The sequence below is a fragment of the Nelusetta ayraudi genome, unplaced genomic scaffold (genome assembly GCF_046127955.1).
Source record: "Nelusetta ayraudi isolate G7.1 ecotype Tasmania unplaced genomic scaffold, CSIRO-AGI_Nayr_v1 ptg000135l, whole genome shotgun sequence".
Taxonomy (NCBI): Eukaryota; Metazoa; Chordata; class Actinopteri; order Tetraodontiformes; family Monacanthidae; genus Nelusetta; species Nelusetta ayraudi.
In genome coordinates, this window is record NW_027466185.1 from 1,223,906 (window position 1) to 1,240,557 (window position 16,652).

Consider the following 16,652-nt stretch of genomic DNA (forward strand, 5'->3'; position numbering starts at 1 on the left):
TCGCTCTAAGTTATAGTTATTAGCGCTTAGGCTAACTGTTGCAATGAAAACTGTGGTGTTTGTGTGGTTTCAACTCAGTATAGCTTCACCCAGCCTTAGCCTAGGCTTAGCTAACAAAAGTGAAGACAATGGGAATTTTTATTCACCCCTATTTGTTATTATGCACTTAAGTTTATAACAACAACAACAACAACAACAACAAAATGCCAATTGCATACATGTATTTGTCAATGTCGCCAATGTGATCAAAGGCTTCTAGAAGAAATGTTAATCTGTTGATTTCCCCTCTACTTTAGCTTGGGTTGGCAAAATAAGACTGAAAACAAAAAAGTTACTAATATGATTTTATAGTAAGTAGAATAGAAACCACAAACTGCCAATCTCGAGAGATTATATTTTATGTATGCAGTTTTTTTTTTGTGTCTGCGTGTGTGATGAAGAGCCTTTAACTCCGGCTGTGGCGTTTTTCTGTCACTATTTCGATTGCTCATATCTTTGTAAATACTGTCTGCTGAACACAGAAACAATAGGTCACGTTTGATCCTCAAAAAAAAAAGAAAAAAATACAATCAAGGAATCTGTGTACGGTTAATTACAGAAGTCTGTGTTGGGTATAGTGGGACTGTTTCCTTGTGGGGGATATAGAAATGTTTGACTTAATTTCTGTGTTTTATATTTTTATAATAAAGATCTTGTGAAAAACTAGCGACAAGCGCTCTGCTGTAACTCATTTAGTTTGTCCATGGTGGGGAATTGTTTGAAGCGAAAGGCGGCGGTGCACTCACCATCTGCGTGTGGTTGGGATAGAAGGTTTGTTCATTCAGGGGGAATTTCTCATGGCCGAGCGAGTGGTACAGCTTAATCATCTGAGAGAACTGCGAGGAGGAATAAACACGAGAGGCCAGGCGTTAGTGGACGATGGAGTGGATGCTCTTTTTTGTTTGAAGTTGCAAACCCGTCTCAGAGTTAAACATTAAGAACCACAAGACAACTTGCATAATGGATCATTAGGATTTCCAGATTAAACATTATGTCGGAGGCACCACCTGTCTGAGAAGGGGAGAAACTCTTGAGACCCTCTGGAGTCATGCATTGCGGTGGTTATGTGCAACTTTAACACATACGTTCTTGTGTCCAACTCACTCTCAGAACTAATGATTCCAGCTGTAGGTCAACCTTCAAATTCAAACAGGTTCGCTTGTCATTGTATTGCAGTGTGCTCTGGGGCAATTTTCTTTTGTTTTGCTAGATGATATCTGTGTGTAAATCTAAAAACTGACAAAGCATGCAGCTACATGAGCAAGAAAAACTAAAAGTATTTGCAGGTATTTAGTGTTTGTTTGTCAGATTTGAGAACTAGATAACTATTGGGGGGAAAAAAACAAAACACTTCATCTCTCAAAACTTTAGGTGTCTAATGTTCAACATTGCTGACTGACAACAAAGTTGACAATTGTGGCTTCGTGAAAATGAACAGCATGCTTTGAAAAAAGGTAACACCTGTCTGTGTTTTAACCACCAGATAACTAAAGTATGTCGTACACATACATGTACTGATTTAAACTTGCACTTCAGACAACAAGGTTGTTGAAACTTGTGAAAAAAAATGTCCCTCCTTTTCACCGCAACTTATTTTCTCCCCAAGCGCTAATGCACGGTGCACGGTGGTGGCGGCCGTTCCTCCCACCTCCCCCCTGGGGTCAGATGTTACAGCTGCCTTTAATGGCCAAGATAAATCAGATTGAAGGTTCAAGGTTGCTCACCACCCAAGGCTTGCTGCAGAAGTTGTACGTGGAGAAGAGAGAGTTGATGCTCGGGACCCCGCCAAAGTGAAGGCCAATGACGAGGTTTCGGAAATCCTCGCCGGGCACCATGCTGTAGGCATGCTGGCGGATCAGGATGAAGTCTGGCTTGAATGACCTGCAAAGATGTGAAGACAATTCAATCAATCAAACAACTCAGATTTAAAAAATTACATCCAGACGAGTCTCAAAACGCTTTGCACAATCAACAGAGAAAGCCAACAGATCCCTCCAGAGCTAGCATGAAGCAATGGGAGGCTGGGGAAAAATTCCCCAGAGGGAAAAACCCTTGAGCACACCCCGAGTCTGGAGGGTGGGACATCTGCTTTGACCGGTTGGGGTGAAAAGGAAATACAAAACAATGGAGAGACAGGGACGAATTGAGAGGGACTAGGGGGGAAAGAGGTCAGATTGGATTTTTACATGTTGTAGTGTAAAAACCACCGCAAGCCAAAAATGTTGAGTCAGACCAAGGGACGTGTTTGTCATGGAGGCAAAGGATTTTTCAATTTTAAAAAAGCAGCCCCAAAATTCACCAAAACAATTATTGAACTAATGAGCAAATGAATGCCAATGTACTAGTTTTAAACGACATCTGCAACATTTTGTTGCTTGCTGACACATGTAGCTGCAAAACTGTGTTGTGTTGTTCACAGAAAAATTACACACAAAAAAAATAAATAATTCTAGCTGTGCAAAAAGCACAGTAGAACACTACTGATATTCCAGGTGTGTGAGCATGGCAATGCTAATTGTTATTCTGAGGCACACAGATCTGCTTGAAGACGTTTTTACGGTCTATTGAAGAAAAACATATTTCAGTTTTGTTGAATCTGCTGAAATCAGGACAATCTTGATTTGCAAATTATAATTATTTGGTTTCTCCAAGTCCTCCCAACTGCCCCAAAGATTTTTTTTAAAACTTTGAGCATAAGTGCAAACCTTGAAAAAGCAGAAACTCTTCTGTTTGAGACCACCAGCCCGATGGTACTTGGGTCAAATCTCAAACTGCCTGCTCCTCCTGGGCTGACAGCTCTGTCAGCACGTTAACACGCTGCATCTGGCTCTTGTGTTTACAGTCCAGGGCTCCATTACTCAGCGTCTGTGTCGGCCGGTAGGGTGAGGAAATCCGTCTTGGCGGGTCTAATCTTTTTGGAATGTCTATCCAATTAACACAGCCTAATCCTTCCTTTACAAACTGCTCTGGGAGCATGGCCAAGCATCCCATCCAGGCACCTGTAGGCCCTTATTTAAAGAGTGGTGAACTTCACAAGGCCGGAGGAAATTCACTTTGATTGGGAGCAGTATTTCACCAGTTCATGCTTTTAATTTTGATCCAGGTATTTACTTGTTTAGATTTTTATCAAGAACTGGACTGTTTCCTTATAAAACAAGGTATTTTTCAACAATTGGAGACCATGTAATGGAAAATTCATAAGACATATATACTAAAGTTTACATGCTTTCTCATAATATACAGTGGTTGATTTTCTTTTGGTGGATGGGTGAAGGGCAAAAGAAGTTCAGGCAACTGGTTGTTAAAATGAAAGAGAAAAAAAAGAAGCAAATATTCAAATATCCCACGACCAGAGCAAGGAGCTAAAGACGATGCCACAGAAGCTGCATTCAGACTCCCAGCCAAAATCAGATTTTTAGGCCATCCAGAATGAAACCGGATGGCTCTTTTGTAGTCTGAACAGTCACAAATCATATGAAATCCAATTTTTGATTTGAAGACGTATTGAAACCACCTTCGGTAGGTAGTTTCAAACTGCATTTGGACAGATGGGTGTCAGTCTTAACAGCTCCAAACACACCAATCGGTTTTGACTATCCGTGACGTCACTCTACGCTATGCAAGACCCAATGCGCCAGACCAGAAAGTGTCATTCGAGGTACAGAGCTGTAACGTAATGGAGCAGACGGAAGAAGGAGAAAACAGCAGTCCCTGGACAGAGGAGGAAACTCATTGCCTCATCAGTCTGTGGGGAGATAGCTCCATTCAAGCCAAGCAATGTTGCAATTATATGACTCCACACACTACACGCGCTCGACGAAGCCTCCGCTCTGACGTTGTTGCTACAGCAACCTGTCAGATCTGTCAGTAATGTGGCCCAGTCTGAACAGAGCCAGATTTGAGGAAGAATCTGATTTGAATCAGATTCACCTGCAGTCTGAATGCAGCCAGAGACCAGTAATTCCTTGTTTTATAATCAGAAACAAAGGAAGTGCTTGTTTGGTAAAAACCCAATGAAATTATTTTCCACAGCTTGCATAATACAGTTTTAGCTGAATGGTTTTTAATGCTGATCTTGATTTGGCAGATGACTACCTGGTCAAAGATTCAGGAGCCAAGCCAAGAACATGATGTAAGCATTGGTAAACAAGAAGTGGCTCTGATCCATTTACAAGGAGGAGGCCAGTAAAGAAAGCAATTACAAATGAAAGCTGCAAGCAGCGTTTGCGGGACTGAGCCGCCGTGGCCGCCACACGCTGATTACGTCCGACACCTGCCAACACCTGCCGATGACCCCGACAGCTGCGAACCCCTCCAGACCCCTTCAGACTGTCGCTGCCATCGATGACTGTGTATGTCATAGAAAATTTTCAAGTCCATAGCACTTAAGGTTCAGGTTTGTCGCGATCAGAGGTCAGCGTTTATCAAAATGAGGTCTTCATTGAACAAACGCGTGTCCCATTGTCTGTACGACCTTCCTAGAGGGCACAAAGGCAATTTAAGTTATCCAGGGGGCGCTATTGAGCAGATTTGTACAGTTTTTTAATAGATGAAATTTATGTGAGTATGTGAAGGGTGTGAAAATGGGCTATGAAGCCGCATATTGGTCATTCTTGAGTGTACTGCAACTTTAAAGGGACGTGAAATGAAAAGAAAAGCATTAATTACAAAGTTACAAAAATAACTTTTTATAAAGGTCGTGTCTATGTCACACTCCTTTTTCAAGCCCATAGCACTTAAGGTTTCAGAGCCTTACTTTTTGAGATTTTTGAGAAAATAGCCCATGTTTCTATGACCAATCCTAGAAAGCGCTATGGTGATTTTAGTGTTTGTGTCTATGTAGGGGACACTACTTAGTAGATTCATACAAGTTTTGACCGATGTGCAAAAATTGGTGAGTTTCGGAGCATGTTTAGGGGGTCAAATTTGGGCAGAAAATGGCAGCGGAACTACAATAAGAAACAATACAAATTCAAACTGCGATAGACCTGCTCTGTTCAGAGCTGGTCTAATCGCTGGGGTTCAGTCCTGAAATATATCCAAAAGGCAGCAATCTTTGTCATTTACATCGCCACTCATTTTGCTTACTGAAGGTCAACAACCCTGGAATTGACGTGATTACTAAGAATGCTGTGATTGGCGCTCATGGCAGACACATGATAAACTGCCTCATAGTTCACTTGTAAGCAGTTTCGAGACCACCCAATGCCTCGCAAGTGGACCAGGGTCAGCTGGTTCTGTTCGCACAAGTTCATAACTGGGAGTAATCGGATAATTGAAATAATTGGATCATACGCATTTACACTACTTTAAAAGATGTGCTAAATGCTGGTTCACATGTTTCAGCGCCTTATCAAATCTATCAATCTATCAGAGTATGCAATTAGGTGGGACACAATTTTATCGTCAGCATCGTCAAACACAGCAATATCTATGGTCTTAGCGTTAGCTGTTTTAACTTGGATGTCGAAGGGCCTGTCAAAAAACATAATTTCCCTAGAAATTACTCTTCTACTGGGAACAGAGACATTTAGCTGTGGTAATCAGGTTTCTCATTATTTAAAAAAAAAAAACTCACATTACACTGTTCACATGCTTACTTGAAGTATCTCCGGAAATAAGCGATTTAGTGTACATGTAAATTGGTTAGACCAAGATAACTAAACAAGGTATATTTGAAGATGACCCAAGTGAAGCTTCTTTCCTCGTCAACCCTTTCACACCCACTTTTCTTACCAGAAATTCAAGACGGGGCGGGGAGGTCCTAAGTGCTGCTTATATTAGCCAAGAGTCGAATGGCGACCGAGGGAGAATCTGTTCTCGGCGACAGAGTGACTACAGCTGTCCTTCCACGCTGCTGCAACACTCAGTGGCAATGGCAGTGGACCAAAGACTTAGCTATTTATACTGAATGAAGCTGTTTATTGAGGACTGAGCCAGACTCAACAGTCGGCTTGAAACACCAGTTTCTGATAAATACAGGTCTGTTTTGTTCAAGTTGATGTGATCCTTAATGAGCAGAGGTACGTTCGGCAGGACCACTGAACCACTCAGCGCTATTCATGGGTATCAGTCAAATGACATTTTTGTTGGGGGCACCATCTTGAGGACCTACACATCACGCAGCCACTATAAAAGATGACTCTGTCGAAAATAGCTCACCTAACTGCCAAAGAAAAGCAATGGTATCTACAAAAAATGTACACTTTAAGTTTCAATCCATATCTACTCTCTAATCAATTGCTTACTCCACTCCAGTCTGCCAAAAACCTGCCAAATTTAACATTTGCGGAAATATACATCTACCTGGTCCACAGTCCTTCTCCATACACCGGTGAAGCTCTCAAAGCATTTAAAAGTACAGAAGCTTACCACTACTTCACATCAGGATGGGTTAAAGATGCCAAACTTCATCATGTGGAGGCTAAAAAAATGTTTGTGGAGGCTAAAACAGTAAAGGTAAGTGACAGTCTGTTGATGAATAGCATATGCTTTGAATTGCCAGTAATGCACAGGATACATCTATGTAACATTAATGAAAATAATGGCAGTTCAGTGTTAGCTTTTTCATTACTACTCTAGAAAGTAACAGCATATAAAATGATATTATTTCTAATTAATGCAAATGTTTATATTGCTAGTTGTACAGAATAACATTATGCATGTTTACGTCTCATCTAAATCTAGCCTGCTAACCTGTAGTTTGGTAACTTTACTTTTGTTGTAAATTGCAGGTGAACCATACTCAAAGAATCAACGTAACCCCAACGCACCCCTGGATCACAATACAAGCTGGGACTGTTTTCATGGGTCATTGTACCTGCAAGCCAGGTTTAGGAGAAGTGTGTTCGCATGCATCAGCCTTGATGTATTGTGTTTTGGCTGTTGTTGATATAAGAATGGGCAAGCTTGCACCCAGAAGCCCTGTGCATGGGCCCAGCCAAGTGAGAAGTCTGTATGGGATGTCCAATATGCAGAGATCTGCAAATTAATTTTAGTCATAAACAAGGGCCCCATCAGGTTCAAAGCCCAGGTTTTGCCGATGTATGACCATTTGATGAAGAATGCAGAATGTTTTTAGAGTTTCTTCATTGCAGTGAAATGCAGGAGTCCAAGCCAAAGAAAAGTGCCATCCTTTCTGTCACTGAAGGCCATTCCCACAGGTACTTTTGAAATTCAGTCATTAAAATGAGCTCCACCTAGATGCAACATTGCTGATGAATAATTTACTGATCAATAATCTTATTCCAATAACATGATGCACAGGACATTGAAATGGTAATTCTGCACGAAGATTACTTTTAGTTTTGCCTTGTGAAATATATTTTGAGGCTCATACTTTTAATTTTTAATTTAACCTGTTTACTCTATTTTTTATTTATTGAAGTCATATAGCTGAGTACATTTTCCACTACTGCAGGCTGCAGGTACACACCAAAAGTGATGCAGTTGTACTTGCCCACTCCTCTGTCAACCTTATATTCAAGGCACTTTCTACAGATACTTTGCCCATGCTACTAGTTGAGAGTACCAAGATTTTTGATAACCTACATTTGACACAGCAACAGGTAACCATAATAAAAACAGGATGGTGTTTTTTTTTTTCTCCTGTTCAGTTAAAACTCATTACTATTTACTTGTTCTGTTATTTATAAATATGCAGTGAAATTCATGACAGGGCAATTAACTACTAACATTTTCCAGTGTTTCGTAGTTGAGGAGGAGACCAGCAATCTAAGTAAAAGCAGCCTATGGTTTGATCAGAGATCTGGGAGTATCAGTATTCCAGGAGGCAGCAAAGGCAAACAGACCTTTATCCTTGATCAAAAGGATTTGTTATTCACATTCTCAGTTCTCCACTGAGGCAACAAAGTGCATACAATAAAGCATAGTTAATCACGGCGAACGTTTGATTTGTGTTGTTGCTTGCCATGATGTTACCTGTTTGGCCATTCAATAAAAGTCAACGAGGAGCAGCAGAATATGAAGAATATACTTCATTCAGACATGTATACATTTTAAGATACTGTTTGTATTTCAATTTTTGTGAGATGGGGTCAAGTGAATAAGGAAAGAGCAAGGCAAAACTATAATGCTATGATGCAAGATCATCATGAACACTTCAAGGTTTATTAAACATTAAGACGTGAATTAATATATTTACAGCCTATCACTCTCTCACTCACTGTACTGTATATATTCCAGGTTCAAGCATCAGGGTTCGTCAGCAACCCAGACCACCCCTGGATAGGAGCATCACCTGATGGCATGATAACATGCACTTGCCATGGTGACGGTGTACTGGAGATAAAATACCCATTCAACAGCAAAGACTGCTCACTCCTTGAAAGCTACAAAGAAGAAGAGGATGGGGCAATGGCACTTAAGACTGACCACAAGTACATGTATTAAATGCAAGCTCAAATGCATGTTGCCAAGGTGAGTTACTGTGATTTTATGGTATGGACACTGCAAGAGATTTTCATCCAACAGATCAAGTATGTTCCTGTTTTCTTCCACAATGCCTCCCTCAAAGTGATTCAATTCATCTAGACCAGCGTACTACCCGTGCTGCTGGAGAAATGGTACGCAGCACCACACCATACTCCCACAGACACTACAACCACAATGCAGCCACCTGAAATAGGATGCTACTGTGGTGAACCTTCTGGGTCAGATGACATCACCTGCACATCTGGACAGTGTAGGCGTAAGCACTTTTATAGGTCTTGCCCAAAATTGAAAAGGGTACCAAAGACATGGAAATGTGTGGAGTGCAAAACAAAGGTGCAGCTAGTTTTTCATTAATCATTTTATCCTCATTTCAGTACCTTTCAACGTTTACCTCCATGGAACTAATGTAACAAAATCATATGATGCTGTTACTGGTCTATTTTCTTTTACATTTTGACATTCATATTTTCATTAATTGTGATTTTGAAAAGTACTGTATGTGAGATAGGATGAAGGAATCAGTTTCTAGTTAGAATGCTGCAAAAGCTCCTAATACAAGACAATCACCTAACAAGTGACATTTCTGTGAGATATACAGACTTGTTTTTAGAAAACACTGATCTTGTTTCAAGCACATTTCACTTGTGTCATTTGCAGATTTTGTTTTATTCATAAACTAGCAACAAAAAAAAAACATTTTTACAGGTTTTTTTTTTACTTGTAATAAGTTGAAATGAAAAAGGAGAAATGTTCAATAAGCTTAGATTTTGAGTTTTTGTAGTGAAGAAATATTTGCCCTTTGGAAATGTAGTTTGAATCTTATTAGCTATGTGGTTTATGATGTAATGGTGTCAATGGTATTGTTATGAATCTGTATGAATTACTTGTTTACTGTGACTGATTATTAAAGAAAGAGAATAAGAGCAATGTAATTTAATGTCACTTGTTCTTCTTTATTTCAAGCAACAGACATGCATAAAAACAAACTGTATACATCACTATATGTTATACTGGGAACACAATGACACTTCATTCTGAGGGCACAAAAAATGGGCAAATGTTGCACAAAGCGCAGCAGACTGTGACCATCTTGTCAAGAGATGTAAGCTCCTGGAGTTGTAACCTGGCAGACAGAGATCGGTATTGTGCTTTGTAAAATCGTATATTTGTTTCTCACAAGACCAATGACACGTTGCACAATTGAGGGAACTTCCTATTAGTCCGACCTCCCAATAGCCCGACCTCCCATTAGTCCGACAGATTTCCCATTGGTCCGTCCTCCCATTAGTCCGACCAAATCGACCACAAGTCGGACCAATAGGAGGTCAGACCAAAGGGACATCCTGTTGGTTCGAACTGTCATCGTTACTTTCTGACAAGCTCTCTCTCTCTCTTTTTATGAGTGTCAAGGTTTAATTATGGACAGTTTGGACACTAAAATGAGCGCGCAGCAGTGCATAAAAGTCATGCATAATGACAGCTCCTCGCTGGTGAAACAAAAGTAACTGCACCTTTTTCTTTCACGTGTCTTATTGACAAGTGAAGCCCATATGAAGAATTATAAAAATAAATACACAACATTTTCATTGCTCAGCGGCCTCAGTGAACAGGGAGAGAGAAACACAATATAAACAGCTGAGAAGTTTGACACCCATTTCTCGCAACTTCTCTGATATCTGATGATATGTCTCTCCATTCAGGAACATATCATTAATAATAGTGATGTATGGCTTGAGTGAGCGGCGACGGGTGCAGGCGGAGGGGCACTGTAAAGCTTGCGGCCAGAGTTAGAGCAACCTTTGCCCCAGAGCCCTTCCAATCTGACCCGGAGCCGGTCGCGACGCACCGCCACTGGGTCCAGCCAGTAAGCCGGCGGGTAGGTTCTGTCACTGGTTCCCCAGCCGCCTCAAATATCTGAACTGTCTGTTTATATCACAGATGAATTGGTAGAATTGGTGTAAGGTGAACAGTAGGAATGGAGAGTTGGACGAATGCTAACTAGTCTAGTTCAAACTAATGAGGACATCCCATTAGTTTGAACTCTCATTACTCCGACTGTCAGACTATTGGGAGGTCGGACTAATGGGATGTCGAACCAATGCCATGCTCCCCCACATGGATCCAAACAGCTGCTATTCCTCTTGTTGTTTAAAGTTCACTTGCTGTTGCCCTTTAGTAAAGGCAGGTATTTTGAGATGAGCATTGTACAAGTCCACAAAATCGTCTACGGTGAAGCCTCGATCTGCTAGGACCCCATCACCAGGTGACAGATTTTCCAGGTAGCTGCTGTTATGTGCTTATCACCCCCGCCCCCCACCCTTCCCAACCAGTGGAGACCAATATTATGACTCCCTGTGGAGTTATTGATATCAAATACTTAACAGTATCATGATGCTTATGTTGTGAATACGTTTTTGCTCGGGCTCTCATGTTCTTAGGCTTCTCAAGAAAAATTCCAAAGCAGTCTCTTATTGAAGTACACTTTTTGTGGCAACTGGTTTTAAAACACATGGGTAAACTTATTTGAATCAGCTCCTTACTGGGCCACATTATGAGTGGAGACAACCTACTGTGCATGACATTTAATGTACTGTTAAAAATTCGGCCTAGAGTAGGCTTGGACACATGAAATATACTTGTAAATAAGCGCACAGGTAAATTCAGTCTCATACGCATTAGTCATTAAAAAGCAGTTGAAGGAAAGTAAAGATGACCATCATCTTGGCATAGGATTTTAGCCCAGTCAAGTCCTGCACCTTGTCATCATAATTTGCTTACTCTGTTCGAAGCTGATAGACCTCTGCCCTCAGTCTGGTGCACTCTTCAGTCAGTTTCTTCACAGTTGCTTGACAGGCTTTGTTGGAGCATGCTGCAGCTGCACTGCTCTAAGTATGGATGGGGTCTTTACTGTAGTTGTGTTCACCACTCACCCTCTCCCATCAGAAATGCTGTCAATGTCTTCAGTTTCCATATTAGTACTGGTGTCACAGGATGATGATGCCACAACATCATGGGTCCAACTTGTCTTCCGTTTGACAGCTTGTGTTTGCTCAAATTTCTTGTATCAGTTAATTTTTCTTTGGCGTTGCTCTGGTGTCAGGTAGGAAAACAGAGTGGGCACGTAATCTGGGCACAGAGGATTGTTCACTATTCTTGCCTGCAGTGGTAGAATGAGACACTAATAACACATCAGCCACTTTGAATTCTTTCTCAAACAGTGGACGTAGTTTACAAAAAGCCAGTGGCATTGATGACCTAATTTAATATGTTTGGAGGCGTGGATTAGTAACGCACTAATGCTAATGTTAAGATAGCTAACATAAGCTAACCCTAACTTACTTACCCGAAACAAAGTGCTGTTCTGTAGGAGTCCATAGAGTGATAGCAGCAATCCATCTCTCTCGACGCTCAGTGTTTTTGGGGATATTACAAAAGGTTAATCCCGGTTTTTAAGACTTATTGTTGTCACATCCCACAGCACAACAAATAGACGGCATGTTGCAAGTCGTTCCTAAAGATGGTGCCACGATCACTGTGTGACGTCACATGATATCTACAATAGATAGATATGAACAGTAAATAGGTTCTACCATCTTCTGGTACCCCTGTTGTTGGCGATCTAGCTCGTATGAGTTACACAGTCCAGAAATTGTCAAAGTTACTGACAAACCCATTGACAGCTGCAGTGCAGAAAGATCGGGGTCACTTATTCAGGCTCAAACAATGGCTTGGATACTCTTGACTTTTGGAAGGGGGCAGGGATGGGATGAGGAAAAAAAACAACTAACAAAACCAGTTTAGGCAACATTTCTAAACTGAAAGGCTCCAAGGCTCTGTAATGGCATTTAATTGATTTTCTCTTAATGGTCTCACTACCGCACTTCTGAGAATCAGTGTATGTGCTGAAAGATGAATATCAACAAGTTCAAACATATGGGAAAGTATCCAGAGAGATAGCAATCTTCACGATGGAGATACAGATCTGGTAACTTTGATGGCTAAAATGATTTCAGGCCAAGTATCCGAACCAATTTTTGTTTTGGAAACAGAGCGTTTGTAACACCACAGGCGGTGACACCAAAGTTGTGGATTACTGCTTTCTTGCATTTTATAGCTCAAAATGCCAGATGGTGGACATACTACCCTGGTTTATAAGTTTACATAGAAAATGTGTGTATTTCTGAAAAACTGAGGAATAATTAGAAAGAAAGCATTGGTTATTGGTTGTCCAGAGGGATACACTAAATTTTTGATGCATTGTGTGACTATTTCTTCACTCTCTGAGCAGCCGGAACGTCCCCCTATTTGTATTCCAGGATCTCCTTCTTTGCAAATAAAGAACTGCTCATATCTGTTGATCTGAAGAGAATCTCTGACCTTCTAATAGGCTCCACCGGGAGTTGAGAACTAAGGGGGCTGGAAGTGTGTGTGTGTGTGTGTGTGTGTGTGTGTGTGTGTGTGTGTGTGTGTGTGGGGGGGGGGGGGGGGGCGTGGGGGGGTCGGCACATCGTTGTAGAGGTCATGTGCCTGGCTCAAAGGCAGAGTAGGGGCCATATCTACCTACCATCAGTCTGTCTCCTGATGATAAGGATAATCCGCTGAGAACTTGGCGGGAATGCCACGAATGTGAAACAGTGTGCGCCGAGGATCGGCGCAGTGCTTGTAGACAATGGTGCATTGTGTTGAGCTGGCCCTCCGTCATCGAGGTGGAGTGCACCTCGGAGAACAGATATTGTTCTCTCCTATTATGTAACAGTGACCATAAGAGAAATACTGAACGGACATAGGAAAATATATACATCTATCTATAAGGAAAGTCTTTGACAATCTTTGAAATCAAACCTGCCAGTCCTGCCAGTGGATATAGTTTTGGATTTTGGTGGGACAGTCAGACGCCTGGTGCCTCATCTGAGAAGACAGATGGGGCAATAATAATAATAACAATAATAATAATAACAATAATAATAATAATAATAATGATAATAATAATAATAATAATAATAATAATAATAATAATAATAATTATTATTATTATTATTATTATTATTATTATTATTATTATTATTATTACATAGTATTAATAATAATAATGAATAACTTTAACTTTAATAAATAACTTTAATTTGACAAACAAAAGGGTCGCTTTATTGGGGTGTTGTCGCAGTTTGTGAAAGACTTGCACAATTTATTTTTTATTTCTCGTTATTCCTTTCCTATTGTACAATGCAAAAAGGTGGATCTTTTTTTCTTGAGCATGCACAAAGCCACTGCGAGGGTTTGTTTCACTGCTCTCTTCACGCTGATATAATGCACGGAGGACAAAGACATGCACTACTTATCTGGCATCCCGCAATGACGTCATAACATGAGCGCAAAAGATTTTCACTGCACTTATTGCACAATGTCATTACGAGGCACTACTTATGACCACAATGAAAACGGGTCCTGATATTCTCCTGCAACTGTCAGAAAGCGTGTAACTGGGATAAGATAAGGAGCAAAGCATCTGACAAAAGAGAGCTCTACTTGTGCAACTCTAATAAACTTCTGTAAATCCACAGCAACTTGAAGCAGAGGAGCTTGCTTGCCATGCTTGTTCAGAGCCCTCTTAGTCTAATTTTGGGAGGGAAAAAAAAATATTTTCATTAAAAGACATTCGTGGGACAATTTGCTTCAGGGCTTGATAGTTTTGGGGGAGCTGGTGAACACGAGTGAAGACAAATTAAAGTCAGACAGGCTGAGATTTTCAGTAATGTTTGCTTAAAGCTGGAATCCCTGCCAAATGAAAAAGGCAATCTTTGAATCAAGTGGAACGCAAGTTTTTTTAATCATTATTATTAGCTGTGTGAACAGTGCGTCGAGAGCCCTACAGACCACCCATTGTCAGAGTGTGCAAAGACTCTCTGTAGTCCCTGCAGCCCAGTGTCATCCTGTGATCCCCTGGCCGGCCTTGATGTGGGTGTCCCTGTGATTGCGGCTGCAGCTCCAGGGCCGGTGGCACAAGAGTAACCTTGGCAGTGGTTGAGATTATGGGCGGTGGCCACGGTCAGGGAGCCACAGCCTGGGGTTCACTCAAACTCCAAGCGCACCCTGGTGCAAATGGTGGATATTCATATTGCAAATAAGTTGCTTTTATCTGATCAGCGGAGGAGTAAAGTGGGGAACCATTATGTCTGTAACTTTGACAAAGTTTCGGAATGAAAACAAAAGACCAAAAAAAAAAAAAGTTTTTTTTTTTTCTTGTCCTCTCTAATTTTTTATTGCCAATTAAATTTCTAATCCAGCAAATGTTAAGAAGGTTATGGCTTCAGTACATGTCTGAATTTCATAAAACTCACTCATTTAACAAGCGTGGAGATAGGGGGTTTAAGGAAGCGGTCCTACAGGAGAGGAGATCCAATGATGAGAATGCAGCAGAGCCCCAAATGACCCCTGGCAGAAAAGGAAATGAGTCCTGTTGGAGCTTTGCGTGAATTAGCTGGCCCATTTGTATTCACGGCTGCGAAACAAAAGATGGGCCTCGCGGCTACTGTGCGCTTTCATTACGCTCACATTCCCAATAGAAATCCACCTTCAGGCCTCCTGAAAGCCCCGGTGTGCCAGCGAGCCAGATTTATTTACCCGCTAACAAGATGAACCTGTAGGAGGTATTGGGTGTTGCGGCTGCAGCGGGCGGACAGATCCTCCGCTGATTAAAAAGGGGGAAGGGTAGTTTGAGGGAATGAGAGGCTTGTTGTTGCTTGTTGTGTGTATATGTGTGTGTGTGTGTGTGTGTGTGTGTGTGTGCGTGTGTGTGTGTGTGTGTGTGTGTGTGTGTGTGTGTGGTCCATGAAATAAATTGTTACCTACTGCAAACCAGTGTGGGATAGCTTTCTGTATTCGTCGCGCATAGATTGGAAAGAGCATCAACGGGTTCTCGCTGCTGGCTGTAAGAAGAGAGACTAGAAAAGGATGTTGAGGGAAAAATGATGCAACCGGTAGGACTGAAAGGTCCAAGGAGTGTGGAAAACAAACATACAATTCTTATAAAACATACATAGCATAGCATACACATAGTGTTTAGCCTTCATAGAAAGTACACCTATTAGCAGTCTGACTGTAAAATGGCTGGAGGGAAAACATTATTTTTTGCAACACCATGGCCGCGTTCCACTGTTAGCATTTGGCAGAAGTTTGTTTGTATCATGCAAAACATTTGGTTCTTAAAGCCAGTGGCAGCAGTACTTAAAGGGTCACATGTTTGAGGACACGTGAGCTGTAAAATCATTGGAAAAAAAGTTCTATAGTTTGGAAGAAAACATACTTTAGGTAGCACAACAGATGCCAAAGCAGAGCTAGCCAAGATGAGTTCTTCCATACTGGACCGGCAAAAAAACCAAACACTGTCTCAATCACTTGAGTATCATTTATCCATTTGCAATCTGCAACCACACGGTTAGGTGTCACTAAATCCTATGATGATGATTTGAACCAAGCCTGTTTGACAGAAACTCATTAGCGGCACTATTCATACCCTCATGTGAACTGCAACAGGAGCAGCTGGTGCTAATGAAACGTCAACAAGGAAAATAAACAATTGTCTTAGTCACGTTTCTGAGGTCTACTCTTCTTAAGTCTGATAGCTTTAAAAGCCCCAGCTACAAACTTAGGTCTTTCAGTCGATGCAAAACTCCCTCCAGCGGGTGCAAAAAGCCTAACGAGATTTGACCCCCTTACCGCAACTTAATCATCAACCGCGCCAGTCTCTCTGTATCAGCAGTGGTGGTGCTGAGGAGCAAAGCTCTGGGGCTCGTCAAGCTTTCAGACGGGCCGGCGATCCCACTTGGAGCCAAATGCATCATTGGAGGTTTTGGCAAAAGGAGAGCGGAGAAGCCAAAGGGGCTGACAGCAGCAGCAGAGCTGGGAACGACGTCACCGCAACCGCCATACCGCGTGCTGTGTCACTGCGTGCGCCACGTTGCAGTGAAAATTGCCGGTCGCCCAAACTGGGCGCTGCTTTTTTAGAGGCCCAGCGGACAAGAAGTGGCAAAGGCTTGGAACATCTGTGTTTTTTTGCTCCTCAGAAAACATTTTGTACCAAGACTTGGGGGCAACACTATTGACAATATTCAATATTATAAAGACAACCAAGATGAAGGGCTTGTCGTGGGCTCTCTGCC

General features: G+C 41.5%; 1 protein-coding gene across 1 annotated transcript in view; it reads right to left on the bottom strand.

Annotated features, from left to right (window-relative positions):
* The window catches only part of syn3 (synapsin III), a 117,192-nt gene that overhangs the window by 62,503 nt on the left and 38,037 nt on the right, over positions 1–16,652 (bottom strand). Inside the window, exons 5-6 of the mRNA XM_076012088.1 lie at positions 1,764–1,920; positions 786–875 (exon numbers count right to left, since the gene is read on the bottom strand). Coding sequence (XP_075868203.1) covers positions 786–875; positions 1,764–1,920 — 247 coding nt within the window. The remainder of the gene's footprint in view (positions 1–785; positions 876–1,763; positions 1,921–16,652) is intronic.